At 39.5% G+C, this 15,338-nt stretch overlaps 1 protein-coding gene across 1 annotated transcript in view; it reads left to right on the forward strand.

Moving 5' to 3' along the window:
• The window catches only part of LOC111140302 (pellino E3 ubiquitin protein ligase family member 2), a 200,326-nt gene extending 197,459 nt beyond the window's left edge, over positions 1–2,867 (forward strand). The window contains exon 6 of the mRNA XM_022492592.1: positions 2,139–2,867. Within this exon, the coding sequence (XP_022348300.1) occupies positions 2,139–2,705 (567 nt within the window). The 3' untranslated portion in view covers positions 2,706–2,867. The remainder of the gene's footprint in view (positions 1–2,138) is intronic.
• Positions 2,868–15,338: the final 12,471 nt, after the last annotated feature.

Consider the following 15,338-nt stretch of genomic DNA (forward strand, 5'->3'; position numbering starts at 1 on the left):
CAGTGTTTAATGTGAATCATCATACTGATGTGTTAACAACTGCCATGTTTCTCATCACAGCAAGCTTTGTCCTTGATCAATATAATTAATTAAATGTGGGGGAAATGCCCCTTCAGGAGCTGAACCCCCTCCATAATCAGGTGAATAGACTTTGAATTGTATCCTGTTTCTTATGTTTTCAGCTAGGTGTGAGCATACTATAGGCTAGATCTACCAGACCCATACTGGATATATAATGTATCACATAATACTGGGGTATTTAAACTACACTGGCTCTGTAAAACTTAGTAAATTCAGCTAAGTTCACCTCCTTACCCAATTTTAGATGCTATAAAAATAACCCTAGTGTCACATATCGACGCTCCCAAGTGAGTTACAGTAAGTCTCTCTCGGGCAGTGCTCAGAGCAACCTCATGACATCAGTGTCATGGTTCCCAGTGACAGATGAGAAAACCAGGACTTTAAAAAGTTGATAACTTGCTTGTAAGCAGTAGGTGGGACCCATCCAGTCTGTCCTCCCCACTTCTGAAGTGACCTTTTGGAAAAGGAGATCTGTTCTTTTATAGCTGTGGAAAACTGCCTCCATTTCCTCTGGGCACAGGAGGCCAGACGGAACCTCCAGGCCCACTGTTGGTCACCTGTGGCACGCCGGCAGCTCCCTCCGTGCACCTGCTGTGTGGCCTTGCCTCCCTCTTTCTGGACCGTCTTCTCTTCCACCTACTGGTTCCTGACAACAATGTTTTCAAATCTCTGTTCAAGGGCAATCTTTTTTAAAAAGCATTTCTGACCTCCTGTCATCAAACTAACAGTAGCAAACATCGGCATCGTGCTTACTGCCTGCCAGACATGGTTCTAAGAACATTCTTTGTATGATTTAATGCTCACCCTCCTCTTGTCCAGTCCAGAAGGGGGAACCAAGGCACAGGTAGCTGAGGTAACCGCCCCAGGTTAGAGCTAGCACGTGACCGAGCCTGGGTGCACACGGAGGCCATGGGCTGTGAAGTCCACGCTCCTAGCCCCTTTGGGGACGTGGCCTCACGTGACGGTTGCAGCACATTATGGACCTTCACTGGCTTCTAGCTCCAGCATGTCTGCCTCCTGCTAGTGAAGAAGACGTCTCTTCAGGATGGTAGAGAAGCTGTATTAGCTCCAGGCTTTAGAGCACACCCGGCACATGGAAGCAATGGTTGGATTTCTGCCTGCCATGTCTAACAGCTTCACCTCAGCTGTTAATCAGACTTGTAAGCACTTGTGTACTATGTGCTGTCCTTTTTAAAGTGAAGGCTTTCTCTTTCTCTGACTTACTTCATTCAGCATAATACCATCCAGTTCCATCCACATCAGTGTAAATGATAAAATCTCATCCTTTCTGATGTCCAGTAGTCCACTGTGTGTGCATGTATGTACACACACCACATCTCTATCTAGTCTTCTGGCAACGGACAATGGACATCTGAGCGCTTTCCATAGTCTGGCTAGTGTGGACATTGCTTCTATAAACATTGGGGGGCAGGTGCCCCTTCAGATCACTGCATTTGTAACTTTGGGGTAAAAACCCAGTAGTGCAGTTGCTGGAAAGAAGTCAGAAAGGGAGGCAAACAGTCAGAGACTCTTAACTCTAGGAAACAAACAGCGTTGCTGGAAGGGAGGAGGATGGTAGGGGGTATACAGAACAAACAACAGATTGAGGGAAGCTAAAGATCACCAGGCATCATTTGGGCCACTGCAGTCCTTATCACAGGGTCCCACAAGCACCTGGGTCGGAGGTGGTCACAGAGAGGATGAATCTTCACAGCTGGACTGGTGGGACACATCCTGTCCCTCGTGAGGTCAAGGAGCAATAGTGTTATTGACGAGGAGGAAAAATGAAAACCTAAGATTGGTGAAGTTGGTTAAAATAATCACTGCAGGAATTGAACATTTAGGGTTTGCGAGGACGGCCCACCCCTATTCCATCCTGTGTCCCTGTGAGGAAACAGGCGGGGCTCAGGGAGGAACAGCCTCCTGGAGCCTCTCAGGGAGGCCCCGGGGAGACCGCCTGCCCGTGTTCACTTGCACGAGAATTTTTACTCAGAGAAAAGAATGTTAGAGCGCGGGGCTGCACGGTGCTTCTACCAGGCCTGTCCACCTCGTTGCAGGTGGAAAGCGAGACCAACGTCCTGCAGGACGGCTCCCTCATCGACCTGTGCGGGGCCACGCTCCTCTGGAGGACGGCGGACGGCCTGTTCCACACCCCGACGCAGAAGCACATCGAAGCCCTGCGCCAGGAGATCAACGCCGCGCGGCCGCAGTGCCCCGTGGGGCTCAACACCTTGGCCTTCCCCAGCATCAACAGGAAGGACGTGGTGGAGGAGAAGCAGCCCTGGGCCTACCTCAGCTGCGGCCACGTGCACGGCTACCACAACTGGGGCCACCGGAGCGACACGGAGGCCAACGAGCGCGAGTGTCCCATGTGCAGGACTGTGGGCCCCTACGTGCCGCTCTGGCTTGGCTGCGAGGCAGGCTTCTACGTGGACGCCGGGCCCCCCACGCACGCTTTCACCCCGTGCGGACACGTGTGCTCCGAGAAGTCCGCCAAATACTGGTCCCAGATTCCCCTGCCTCACGGGACTCACGCGTTCCACGCCGCCTGCCCTTTCTGCGCCACGCAGCTGGTCGGGGAACAGAACTGCATCAAATTGATTTTCCAGGGACCCGTGGACTGATGCCCCAGACAGCCGTGTGCGACTTTATTAACAAGTTACTGTGAAGATTTTGCCACTAACTCTAGATTTTACCTTTTTATAATGCTGTTTATTAAGGGGAGGGGGGACCTGAGGCGGGTGGGGGAGGGGCAGGGGAGGGCAAAAAGGGGGGTGGGGTGTCACGGCCCTGAGACATGCGCGGAATTTAAGACCGCAGTGGCGTGGTGCATGCTCTGAACAGCGGCGTTGTCATCGAAGTATGCTTGATGCAACCATCCGATCTTTGTACTAATTGGATTAAAAAGGCCATGCTTTTATTTTAACCTTGGGTTTTTAAACGAGGTTTTCCTTTGTAAACTTGGACGAGACTTGAAATCCTATTTTACAAATGCAGATGAAATTCATTCAAAAGGTGTTGCCTCTCCATGTGTGCCCTTCCATGCAGCGTGGTCTCGGTGGTGACCCGGAGCCGTGCGCGGCGCCTGCAGAGCCTTGACCAAGGTTGGGAGCTGAGCGGCTCGGGGTTCCGCCGCTCGGTACAAAGGGATGAAATGAAATGAAAACCTAAGATTGGTGAAGTTGGTTAAAATAATCACTGCAGTAATTGAAGGAGGCCTTAGGCGCGGAGGGCTTGTTCTGAAAGCTGGGGTTTTCAGATTTTTCTCTTTTTTGGGGTAAGAGAACATCCCTTTGCTGCCATGTTTTGTTTTTACTTTGGTGGAATTCAATGGCTTTATCCACACAGTCATCTGAGAACTTGGCATTTCAAAGAAATTTCCATAATTTTTTATTCCACCTTTGGTTATGTCCTTGATAACGCCTCGTGCATGGCCAGAACTGTTTGGTTAATTAAAATGCAGCAACTCTTAAAAATTCTGTAATCAAGGGGGATTATTGCAGCAGTCAGTATGGCCTACGTACTATACCATCAAGTTTCTTTTCTTTTTTTTTTTTTTTTTTTTTAAAGATTTTTTATTCATTTCATTTGACAGACAGAGATCACAAGTAGGCAGAGGCAGGCAGAGAGAGGAGGAAGCAGGCTCCCTGCCGAGCAGAGAGCCCGATGCGGGGCTCGATCCCAGGACCCTGGGATCATGACCTGAGCCGAAAGCAGAGGCTTTAACCCACTGAGCCACCCAGGTGCCCCAAGTTTCTTTTCTTACTGGATTGTTTAGGATTTAGGATTAAAAATAAGGTTTTACCTTTTAGGAAACCACTTGTTGGGTTTCTTAAGTGTTTCTCCCTTAAGGCGGCCAAAATTCTGGGAGCCTTGAAGCAACAGCTCACAAGGATGCAGGCGTTTTGGTTCACTCGCTCCCTGCCATCTGTCACCTCCTGCAGCGTACGTAAGTCTAGAAAATGTTTGCAAATCAAACTAAATTTAAATGGGATCATTAGATATACACAACACCAAGTGCTACATCTGCAGAGATAATTTGAAATTCCTGATTTCAAGAGAGCAAATGAGTGTTTACTGAGGAATAATTAAATCAGAATTTCATATGAGCGCCACCATCCTTCTGTTAGTTCTGTTCATTTTGAGTGATTCTCGGATGCTCATTCTCCGTCCTCGGTACAGATAGCGTCCCTGCTCCCAGAATGTAAAGATTTCTAGGCCAGGAGACTGCCGCAGCTCCGCTCATAGACTTGAAGCAGAGCCTGCCACATGCAGCAAGTATTTATTTAAACTAACATCCATGCTATATTTTAACCTTTTAAGGGTATAGAATTTACAGGATTCTCACATACTGTGTTCATACTTGAATATCTTTCCATGTTTTGCCCCCTGGGAAATAGGTTGCCCTGTTTTCAGTTGTTCTAACCCATGGTGAAGGTCTTTCTTCCTGAAAGTGATTAGATTACCCTTGATTGCTACTTATTTGACCTAATATCTAAAAAGTTCAGCTCAGTTTTTTTAAAAAAAAAAGTTTACTTTTCAGAGGAGATGATCATTGAGATTTTTTTTGTTTTGGTAATTTTTAAGTGATGTGAAAATCCAGCAACAGTCCTCTTCTGGATAGCTTACTCTGTTCTGTAGGTAATTTCATTTTCTTTTCGTCTGCAGGGAGAGTAAGTCGTAATGTATCAAATGCCTTTTTAGGTAGTCTCTGTCCCCGAGGATTACCTTTCACTTAGCGTGTCTTTTCAGTTTGTGCTCCTTTGGGCTCCACAAAATGACAGAAGCTGCAACAGTCCCTTTTCTTGCTGTATGGCTAGAAGGTGACTGGGGGAGTCTTGATACCCTAAAAGCATCTTGTATGGTAAACGGCCTTGCCTCTAAGAAGGGCTGGATTTTCCCTATCAGAAACATTTCTGGAAAGTTACAATCTGATATAATCTTTCATTTCAAGGACTGTAATAGTTCAGGGTCTAGCAGATTTACGTGCAACACATGGCCCCAAATAACTTTCCAACGTGAAATGTTTGTTGTTGTTTACTTCTAGTAAATGGAGATAACAAAGTAAAAGCTGAACTTGGAGTAATAAATTCCAAGCTCTTTGAAGGGGACTAACAGTACACTGCCCCCCGTCCACATTGCGTCTCCTGTGACCTCCAAGTGAGGTCCCCTTACCCTCCGGGGAAGGAACAGCAGAGAGGGGCAAGACTGCAAAAAAGATGCCAGGCTCCTCTTGGCCGCTTCTAATAAGAGTCGCTTAGAATCTGACCCAAGGAGTTTCCTCCCAGGTGGAGAACAGTTCAGTTTGTGAGAATAAAGAGCTCCAGCTCGACAGAGAAATGCAATTTAGAAAAAGTAACTTCTCCGAGGTTACCTCTGTTTTCATCTTGCTTGCCACCACATTAAAGGGTGAGTCCTGCTCTCCCAGGTGTCCACATAGGAAACTGCCGATCGATTATTGTGATCTTGGCCTGACCAAAATGCCTTTGTGAATAGGTCACCAGAAGTTTAAAAAAAAAAAACAAAAAAAACAAAAAAAACCCAGTGATGTATTCCTGTAGTTAACTTTTTCCGTTGTCAGTTTACTATTTTAAAAGAAAAAAGGGTGGATGGGATACAATTCTGAATATTTTTCTAGTCCGGAATTTTTTTTAATTAATAATCGGCGCTGTCGGGTCATGCATGCTACAACTCAGTATTTCCCTTATTTGATTTCGCTTTTTGCAAAAAGGGCTATGGTTCCCATGGCAGAGTAAATATTAAACTTTCTGGGGTTCCCTCCCCCCACCTGTGGCCCAAAAGAATTAAAATCTTTTAATATAAGTAGCATATTTATCATTCCTCAATAGTTAATTATAGAGTTTGGTACCTTTGTGCCTCAGGGAAGCCACGTGATATAACTGGTTATAGAATTTCAGGGTTAGGGTTTAAAGAAAGGAGAAAGCCATTGGAAAAATGATGGGCTCCATGAAGGAGACTAATGAATCTGGATGCAGAAATATGCCAGGAACTGGCATACACATGATTGTAATAGACTTTCTTTCCAGTATCAATAGGGAAAGCTTAAGTTAATTGCATATACTGTATTAGGAAAGTTGAGAACTCTTCCTAAAGCTTCAATTGCTTTATTTTTGCTTACATAAAACTCAAACACCTGTGTCGTGGGAGCTCAGTATTGTGATTTGGGCACTTTTGAAAGTTAAAGCGAGCGTGTTTTCTCCTTTTGTCATAGGTCTCACAACTGGTACCTGCGGTTCTAGGATTTTGATCAACTTTTTAGCCATTCTGTGCTTTGGATTCGTGTGAAAGGACGTGTGATCACGGCATTGTTCATGCTGGCTACAGGCTGGTTATTTTCATGCAATTTTGCCTTGTAACAGTGGAATTTCTGATAGGCAAACCACAGAACCTTGATTTTAAGCCAGATCCATCTCCATTCCCTTGGCAGGCGATCTTCTAGCCCCTAGTTTAGCCTTCATGGGCTGAGGGTATGAAGTTCCTTCTCCAGGGCTGGAAATAGAGCGGAGCTCTGTTATCGTTTCTTAATGACCCAAAGGCCAACGAGACAACTCCAGGATTTTTTTTTTTTTTTAAGGAAGAATGTAAGCATTGCAAAAGTAGTAAAACAAAAGAAGGTTCAGTGTTTCTTTTCAGTAAAACTTATATCCTCTCAAGTTTTCGCCCTCATGAAGAAGCCCTAGAGGAAGATAGGACAAAGTAAATATTTTTCCAGTTCTACTTAACCATTTCTAAACAAAAATAAACTTGATGAAAGGGAAATTATTTCTTTTTAGCGGAGATGACCGATTGTTTCTCTGTATGAAATAGTCTAGAAGTTACGGGGTGGTCACATTTACTATGTATAGTGTTATGAGCAGTTAAATATTATGGATATATTTGTAAAACTGTTCTTTTATATTTCATGTCAAATTGAAAAGTTTATTTCTTCACTATTGTACCTGTGGAAATACAAGCCATTTTACAGGAAAAAAAAATCTTCGAAAATTATTAAAATGAATCTCAGTATGTTTGTGAGTCATTGTCTTCAGATTCTGTGGCTGTCTGGGGCTTATCAGGACATTTAATACGAAGCCGTTACAAAAGTAGACTTGATTTTTACATTTCTCAAACTTTCAGGTTGATCCCATGTCTTTGTGTTTATTGTATTCTATTCCACACAATATATTTTTAAATTTGATTTTGAAAATCCCATTTTTTATTAAAAATTAAAATTCTTTTAAACTATTTTTAAAAATCCCATTGGTGCTTAAATCTAACTTCCAGGAGAATTTAACCTGACTCATAGAATTAATGGATTTTCTTCATGCTCACTATAGTTCTAGGGCTACTTTTGCAACAATCTTCATTCACTTCTAACAACGTAAGGATTATGGGTTAGCCTTCAAGCTGTAAATGAATAGATCTTTCATAAGAAAATATATGTATTTGATAGTTTCTCATCACATTGATATTTAAGGAGGCATAATATTTGAGGGAGATGGATTTTTCATTTCCCAAAAGAAAATGCACATTAACATGGGCTTTTATTTTGGGAATTAGATTTGATAAAGTATTGGAACACTTAAGTTTCCACGAATTCTAAGATGGATTTTAGAAAAACATAGCCACTTGCAATTGTGAGATACATCCCATTTGACAAGGGTGCCAGAGTATTCAATGGGGAAAGAACAGTATTTTCAACAAATGAAACTGGGATAACTAGATAGCCACATACAAAAGAATGACGTTCTTACTTCACACAATACACCAAAATTAACTCAAAATGGATGAGAGTGCTGAAACTATAGAATTCTTAGAAGAAAACAATAAACATTTGTGACCTTAAATGTAACACCAAAAAAAAAAAAAAAAATTGGGCTTTAAATTAAAAAATGGTTCATTTCTTTCCCCTATATTCATCTGTTTCATTTCTTAAATTCCACATTGAAAAAAAATGTTTTTTATACATTGAAGGACGGGGTCAAAGTAAAAAGACAAACCACAAAATAGAATTGGAAAATTCTTTGAGTTGTACACAGAATATGTTAAGAACTCATAACTCATCAATAAAAAGAACCAGTAAAAAGAGAATGGAAAAATACATACTCAAATCTTTTGACCAAAGAGGGTACAGAAATAACCAATAAGCACATAAAAAGATTCCCATCCCCAGGCATCATCAGAGAAGTGCAAATTACAACCAGGAGATAACGCTTTATACCCACTATGATGGTTATTAATAAAAAGATGTAGCAAGTGTCAACAATGTGTTGAAAAATTGAAACCCTCATACACTTACAATCCCTCATACACTGTTAGGGATTATAAGATAGAACATACAACCACTTTGGAACAAATAGTATGCCTGTTCCTCTTAAGGTAAAATATACGATTGCCATGGGACTCCTACATATGTACCCAAAGATTCCTGAAAACATGTTCACACAAAAACTTGTACGTGAATATTAATAGCATCATTAGTCATAGTAATCAATAAGTAGAAACAACCCAAAAGTCCATCTGATGAATAAAGAGGTATCCACACAGCGGAGTTAGCTATAAAAATTAATGAAATACTGATATGAACTTTGAAAACATGCCAAGTGAAGGAAGCCATACACAAAAAACTACATTGTATGTCAGAAAATAGGCAAATTCAGAGACAGAATATAGATTGACAGGCACTGAGGAGAGAGAAGAGTCAAGGAGTAAGTACTACATTACTACTTTCTTTATTGCATGAAAATGTTCTCAATTTACATAACAGTGATGGTTGCACAAACAATATACTAAATAAATTTTATACTTTGAAAGGGTGACTTTCAATGTCTGAATATTATTTCTCAAAGCTAATTTTTTTAAAAAGTTACATACTAAATGCAGAGATGTTAGGCTGAAAAATCTGCATCCTAGAATTTAAATGTAGCCCCATAAATCTTAGTGCTTCACATAAAAATATTGAGGATCCTTGAGATGTTTTCCAAAGTCTTAAAACAGCTTATTCCTTTCTATCACACTTCCACATGCCATTAGATAAAGAAGAACATAGATAAAAGACCACTAAGAAGATTAGAAGAGGGGCGCCTGGGTGGCTCAGTGGGTTAAGCCACTGCCTTCAGCTCGGGTCATGATCTCGGGGTCCCAGGATCGAGGCCCTGCATCAGGCTCTCTGCTCAGCAGGGAGCCTGCTTCCCCCCTCTCTCTGCCTCTCTGCCTCTTGTGATTTCTCTGTCAAATAAATAAATAAAATCTAAAAAAAAAAAAAAAAGATTAGAAGAGAACTTGGTATTCTTAGGGATGGACTGCCCTTTTTGCTGTTAGGATGAATAAACAGAATGGTATTTCTAGAAAAAATAGAATGCTATCTGAGGCTTCAAAATCCACTTTCTTTAGAAAGTATTTTTTTGGAGCATGCCAGTGACTCAGTCAAGTATCCCACTCTTGATTTGGGTTCTTGAGGTCATGATCTCAGGGTCACAAGATCAAGCCTCCTATTAGGCTCTGTTCTCAACAGGGAGTCTGCTTGAGCTTTTCTCTCTCCTCTTCTCCCTTTGCCCCTCCCCCTGCTCCTCTGCACACTCTCTAAAAATTTTTTAAGCACATGTTGCAATGAGCACTGGCTGTTCTACACAAATAATCATGGAACACTACATCAAAAACTAATGAAGTACTGTATGGTGACTAACATAAAAAATATTTTTAAGCTTAAAACTTTTTAACTCTTATAATCAAAATAAAAACTAACAGAGGGCCACTATAAAAGATTTAAAATCTAGGGAGCATGAAGAATAAAACTTATTCCTCTACCACCCCAAAATTAACTATTAATATTTGAAGTCGGATCTTTCTAAACTTAAAAAAATAATAATTTTTGTGACTTCAGTTTCATTCTAGTATTTAGTTACTTAAACAATAATTGATACAAATTTTGAAATGTGGTTTTGGGAACAGAGGGAAAAGTGACTGATATATCTGGAGTGGGTTTCTCAGTAAACAGCTACAAAAAGGAAGTTTTCTCTCCTATGGCACAAAAAGTTTCCAAGGTTGGCAAAATGAAACTGTGATGGTTAGGCTGCCAAAGCTGTAAGTCTAAGAAGACTGTTTTCAAGCTGTTGTGTCCCCCTAAACACCCATTGCCAATCATGGGAAATACTTTGGCAGGCCCACATGGACTATTTTTAAACATTACTTCCTTCTTTCATCTTCTAAACAGGTCCTAGTTGAAGAATAAAGTTATTCTTATTAGTTAAAAAAGGTAAAGTGGATTCTTTCTTGCCTACTTCCGGGTTCAAATTTGAGGTCACATCAGAGGGCCATGGGGTGTTTGTTGAAAATGTAGATTCTGTAGTGGCATCTACAGAGGCTGGTGATGTTCTAGCCTTCTAGGTCTCTTCAGTAACTCATACCTTTGGACAGACAACATAAATGATTTCACAGGCAATGCATGTTCCATGCTTTAGGAAACTTTTCTTCAAATAAATGATTGTATGAGTCATGGGTTTCATGGTGCAAGTTACCGTGCACTAACAAAATACAGTATTTTCCACAAAACTAGAATAACCCTAAGATTTGTATGGAGCCACAAAAGACACCAAATAGCAAAAGCAATCTTGGAAAAAGAACAAAATTGGAGATATAATAATCCCAGAATTGAAGATACATTACAAAGCTGTAGTGATCAAAACAGTATGGTACTGGCACAAAAATAGACACCTAAATCGAGAGAACAGAATAGAAAGCCCAGAAATAAGTCCTTGATTAGATGGTCAATTAATCCACAACAAAGGAGTTAGCATGTACATATACAACTGGGGAAAGTCTCAACAAATGGTGTTGGGAAAACTGGACAGCTACATGCAAAAGAATGAAACTGGACCACTTTCTTACACCATACACAAAAACTCAAAATGGATTAAGGACCTACATGTGAGACCTGAAAACACAGAAATCCTAGAAGAGCGCACAGGCAATAATTTCTGACATCAGCCATAACAACACTTTTCTAGATTCCACTCCTGAGGTGAGGGAAACAAAAGCAAAAATAAACTATCAGAACTACATCAAAATAAAAAACTTCTTCAAAGCAAAGGAAACAACCAAAAAACTAAAATACAACCTATTGAATAGGATATTTTCCAAGGACACATACAATAAGGGGTTAGTATCTAAAATATATAAAGAACTTATATAACTCAACACTCAAAAACAATCCAATGAACAAATGGGCAGAAGACATGGGCAGATATTTCCCTAGACATACCTTTGGGCAACAGAGACAGGAAAAGACACTCAACATCACTCATCATTAGGGAAATGCAAATAAGAACTACAGTGAGATATCACCTCACACTGGTCAGAATGGCTACTATCAAAAACACAAGAAATAACAAGTGTTGGTAAGGATGTGAAAAAAGGAAACTTTGTGTATTGTTGGTGGGAATGCAAGCTGGTATAGCCACTGTGGAAGATAGTATGGAAGGTCCTCAAAAAATGTTAAAATAGAACTACATTATGATCCAGTAATCACACTGGATTATCCAAAGAAAATGAAAACACTAATTTGAAGGGATATATATACCCCTATGTTCATTGTGGCATTAGTTCCTATAGCCTAATGCTGCAATGAACATAGGGGTATATATATCATGAAGCAGCTCAACTGTCCATTGATAGAGGGGTGAATAAAAAGAGTGGTATATAGACCACGGAGTATTTCTCAGCCATCATAAAGAATGAAATGTTGCTATTTGCAACAACTTGGGTGGAACTAGAGAGTATAACAATAAGTGAAATAAGTCAGAGAAAGATAAATACAATATAATTTCACTCATATCCGTAATTTAAGAGACAAAACAAATGAACAAAGGGAACAAAGACAAGCCAAAATAGATTCTTAACTATACATAACAAACAGATGGTTACCCAAAAGGAGGTGGTTGGGAGATAGGTGAAATAGGGGACTAGGAGTACACTTATCTTGAGCTCTCAGTAATATATGGAATTGTTGAATCACTATATTGTACACCTGAAATGAATATGACACAATATATAAGCTATACTGAAATTAAAATTTAAATAAATACATAAATAAAAGTTTGGCTGAGACCTCAGGTGGGAGGGAAGATCATTCTTAACCTTATGACCTTGGGAAATAATCCAGTACATCCCAAATTTATTTGGCCACAGACCCCCCTCTTCTCCCGTATAATGTGTTTTACTTTCTAGGCTTTAGCAGTTGTGGACCTATTGCCACACATTCTCAAAATTATTTTTTTAATGAAACAAATGAACATGAGCCCAAAGGTTTCCATTGATATTCGTGTAGTTCTAAATTCTAATATTTAAATATACTATTTGCTGCTATGCACAGCTCTGTATCACAGCCTCTAGGACTTATAATATTTTAATGATGATGATCATGTAATATTTGCCATATATTTTCATAAAGGTTATCCTTTGACTATATATTTGAGAATAAGGCTATTGACAAGTATGTACAACCTTTTCAGTTGGTAGATGTTTATTTTTAAGTGCGTTTTTTTGATAAAGTCCTATTAGATTTGATAAACTCCTACTCGAATTAGGTTATTCACTTATCCCACTTGGATACCAAGCTGGTTATCACCCCTTGTTCAGAAGGAAAACATCATGATGCTTGATTGGTTCTTCATATTAGTTTCTTATATAGAGCAAGAGTAAAAACTCACTGAAAATCCTGCAACCTATGCTGTGAAATCCAATGAACTGGCCAGATTTCAGTTCCTACCACCCACTAAGATTTCCTTTGGATGAGAACTAGTTACCATTGATTATAGTTTGATTTTTTAAAAAGATTCACTTATTTGAGAGAGGGGGGCAAAGGCAGAGGAAAACAATCCTCAAGCAGACTACCTGCTGAGTGTGCAGCCCTAAACCGGGCTTGATCTCATGATCCTGAGATCATAACCTGAGCTCAAAATCAAGAGTTGGACACTTAACCTACTGAGCCTCCCAGGCATCCCAATTACAGTCCAATTTTTAGTGGATTTGATTGTCTGCTTGTATTCCTAAATCGGTAGGATGAAATCTGCTTTAGAAAATAAAGGTTTTAATGATGACCTCAATCTGAATCAACATGACTAATATTAGAAAACAAAGCCAATGTGGAGAGAGGAAAGAACATTGAGGTAGGTGTCAGTTTCTGATAATTTTGTGACTTCTAATTATGTGATCTCAGGCAAGTTGTTTAATCTTTCTGCCTATTTTTCCAATGGGAGATGATGAGATTGGACTAAATTGATCATGTCAAATTATAAAATAAGTCTCAATTTAAAAGACAGAAAAAATTATATTAAATATTTTTTCCTACCACAACAAAATAAAACAAAATAACAGAAGGCAAACTGTAAACTTCACAGTAATGGGGAAATTAAATAGCACACTCCTGAACAATTGTGAGGTCAAAGAGTAAACTAAAAGGAAATTAGAAATTACTTTGAGGAAAGTGAAAACAAAACTACAACATATCTAAACTTACACATTAAAAGTGTAATTCATCGCAGTAAGTGCATACATCAAAAAAGAAGGGAGATTTCAAATAACCTAAAATTTACACCTCAAGGAGCTAGAAAAAGAAAAAACAAGCCCAAAGTTAGGAGAAGGAAGGAAATTACAAAGAGCAGAATAAACAAGATAGAAATACTTTAAAAATAGAAAAAACTGACAATGTTTTTTTGAAGAGATAAACACAATTGACAAACCCTTAGCCAAACTAAGAAAAAAAGGGGTAAACGCAAATAAAATCAGAATGAAGAGATATTACAACTGCGGACACAGAAATAAAAAGAATTATGATAGACAACTATGAGCAATATACACCAACAAACTTGACAACCTAGAAGAAATGCTTAAGTTCCTAGAAACACAGAACCTACCAAAACTAAGTCATGAAGAAAAATAAAGTCTAAGCAGACCCATAACTACTATGGACATTGAACCTGTAATAAAAAAAAAAAAAAAAAAAAAAAAACAAAAAACAAAAAACTCCCAACAAATAAGAGTCCAGGACTAGATGGTTTCACCAGTGAATTCTACCAAATACTTAAAGAGGAATTAAGGCCAATCCTTCTCAAACTCTTCCCCAAAATTGATAAGGAGGGAATCTTTCCAATTCATTTAATGAGGCTAGTATTACTTTGATAACAAAGCTAGACAAAGAAAAAGAAAACTATAGGCCAGTATCTCTGATAAATACAAAACAAAAATCCTAAAAAAAAAAAAAAAAAAAACTAGTTGCAAACTAAATTCAAAGAGTACATTGAAAGGATTATACACCATGATCAAGTGAGATTTATCCCTGGGGTGCAAACATGATTCAATATACAAAAATCAATTAATGTGATATATTACATACCAAGAATAGAATAAAAGATAAAAATCACAATTGTCTCTATAGAGGCAGAAAAAGTATTTGCTCAAATTCAACAACATCAATTCTTGATTATGATTCTTAACAAACTAGGAATAGAAGGAAAATACCTCAACAAAATAAAAACCATATACTAAAAGCACAAAAATAACATTGTTGAAAAATCGAAAATTTTTCTTCTAAAAATCAGGAGGTTGGGAGCCTGGGTGGCTCAGTGGGTTAAACCACTGCCTTTGGCTCAGGTCATGATCTCAGGGTCCTGGGATCGAGTCCCGCATCGGGCTCTCTGCTCAGCAGGGAGCCTGCTTCCCTCTCTCTCTCTCTGCCTGCCTCTCTGTCTACTTGTGATCTCTGTCAAATAAATAAATAAAATCTTAAAAAAAAAAAATCAGGAGGAACAAGGCAAGGATGCCCACCCTCCCCACTTCTGTTTAACACAGTACTAGTAGTGTTAGCTAAAGCAATTAGGCAAGACATAAAAGTCATCCAAATTGGAAAGAAAGTAAAACAATCTGTTTGCAGATGACATCTTATATACAGAAAGCCACAAGAATCCATTTCTTTAAAAAACCTACTGTAACTGATAAAACTAACAAGTGAATTCAGTAAAGTTGCCAGATACAAAGTTTGTTTCATGAGTTCCTATTCAAGAGCAGTGTAGGAAGACTCTAAAATCACCTCCTCCATAAAACACACCAAGTTACACCTATTAAAAGGACAATTTCTCCTGAAGAACTGGAGGCTGACTGAACAACTACTGATAAACCAAAGTAGAACAGCAAGAGAATAGCAGGGAAGACAGACACAGTAAGGAGGACAGAGATACTGCCGACACTGTGAAAGGCAGTGG

This window comes from Enhydra lutris, unplaced genomic scaffold (assembly GCF_002288905.1).
Source record: "Enhydra lutris kenyoni isolate GAN:26980312 unplaced genomic scaffold, ASM228890v2 scaffoldscaffold4, whole genome shotgun sequence".
Lineage (NCBI taxonomy): Eukaryota > Metazoa > Chordata > Mammalia > Carnivora > Mustelidae > Enhydra > Enhydra lutris.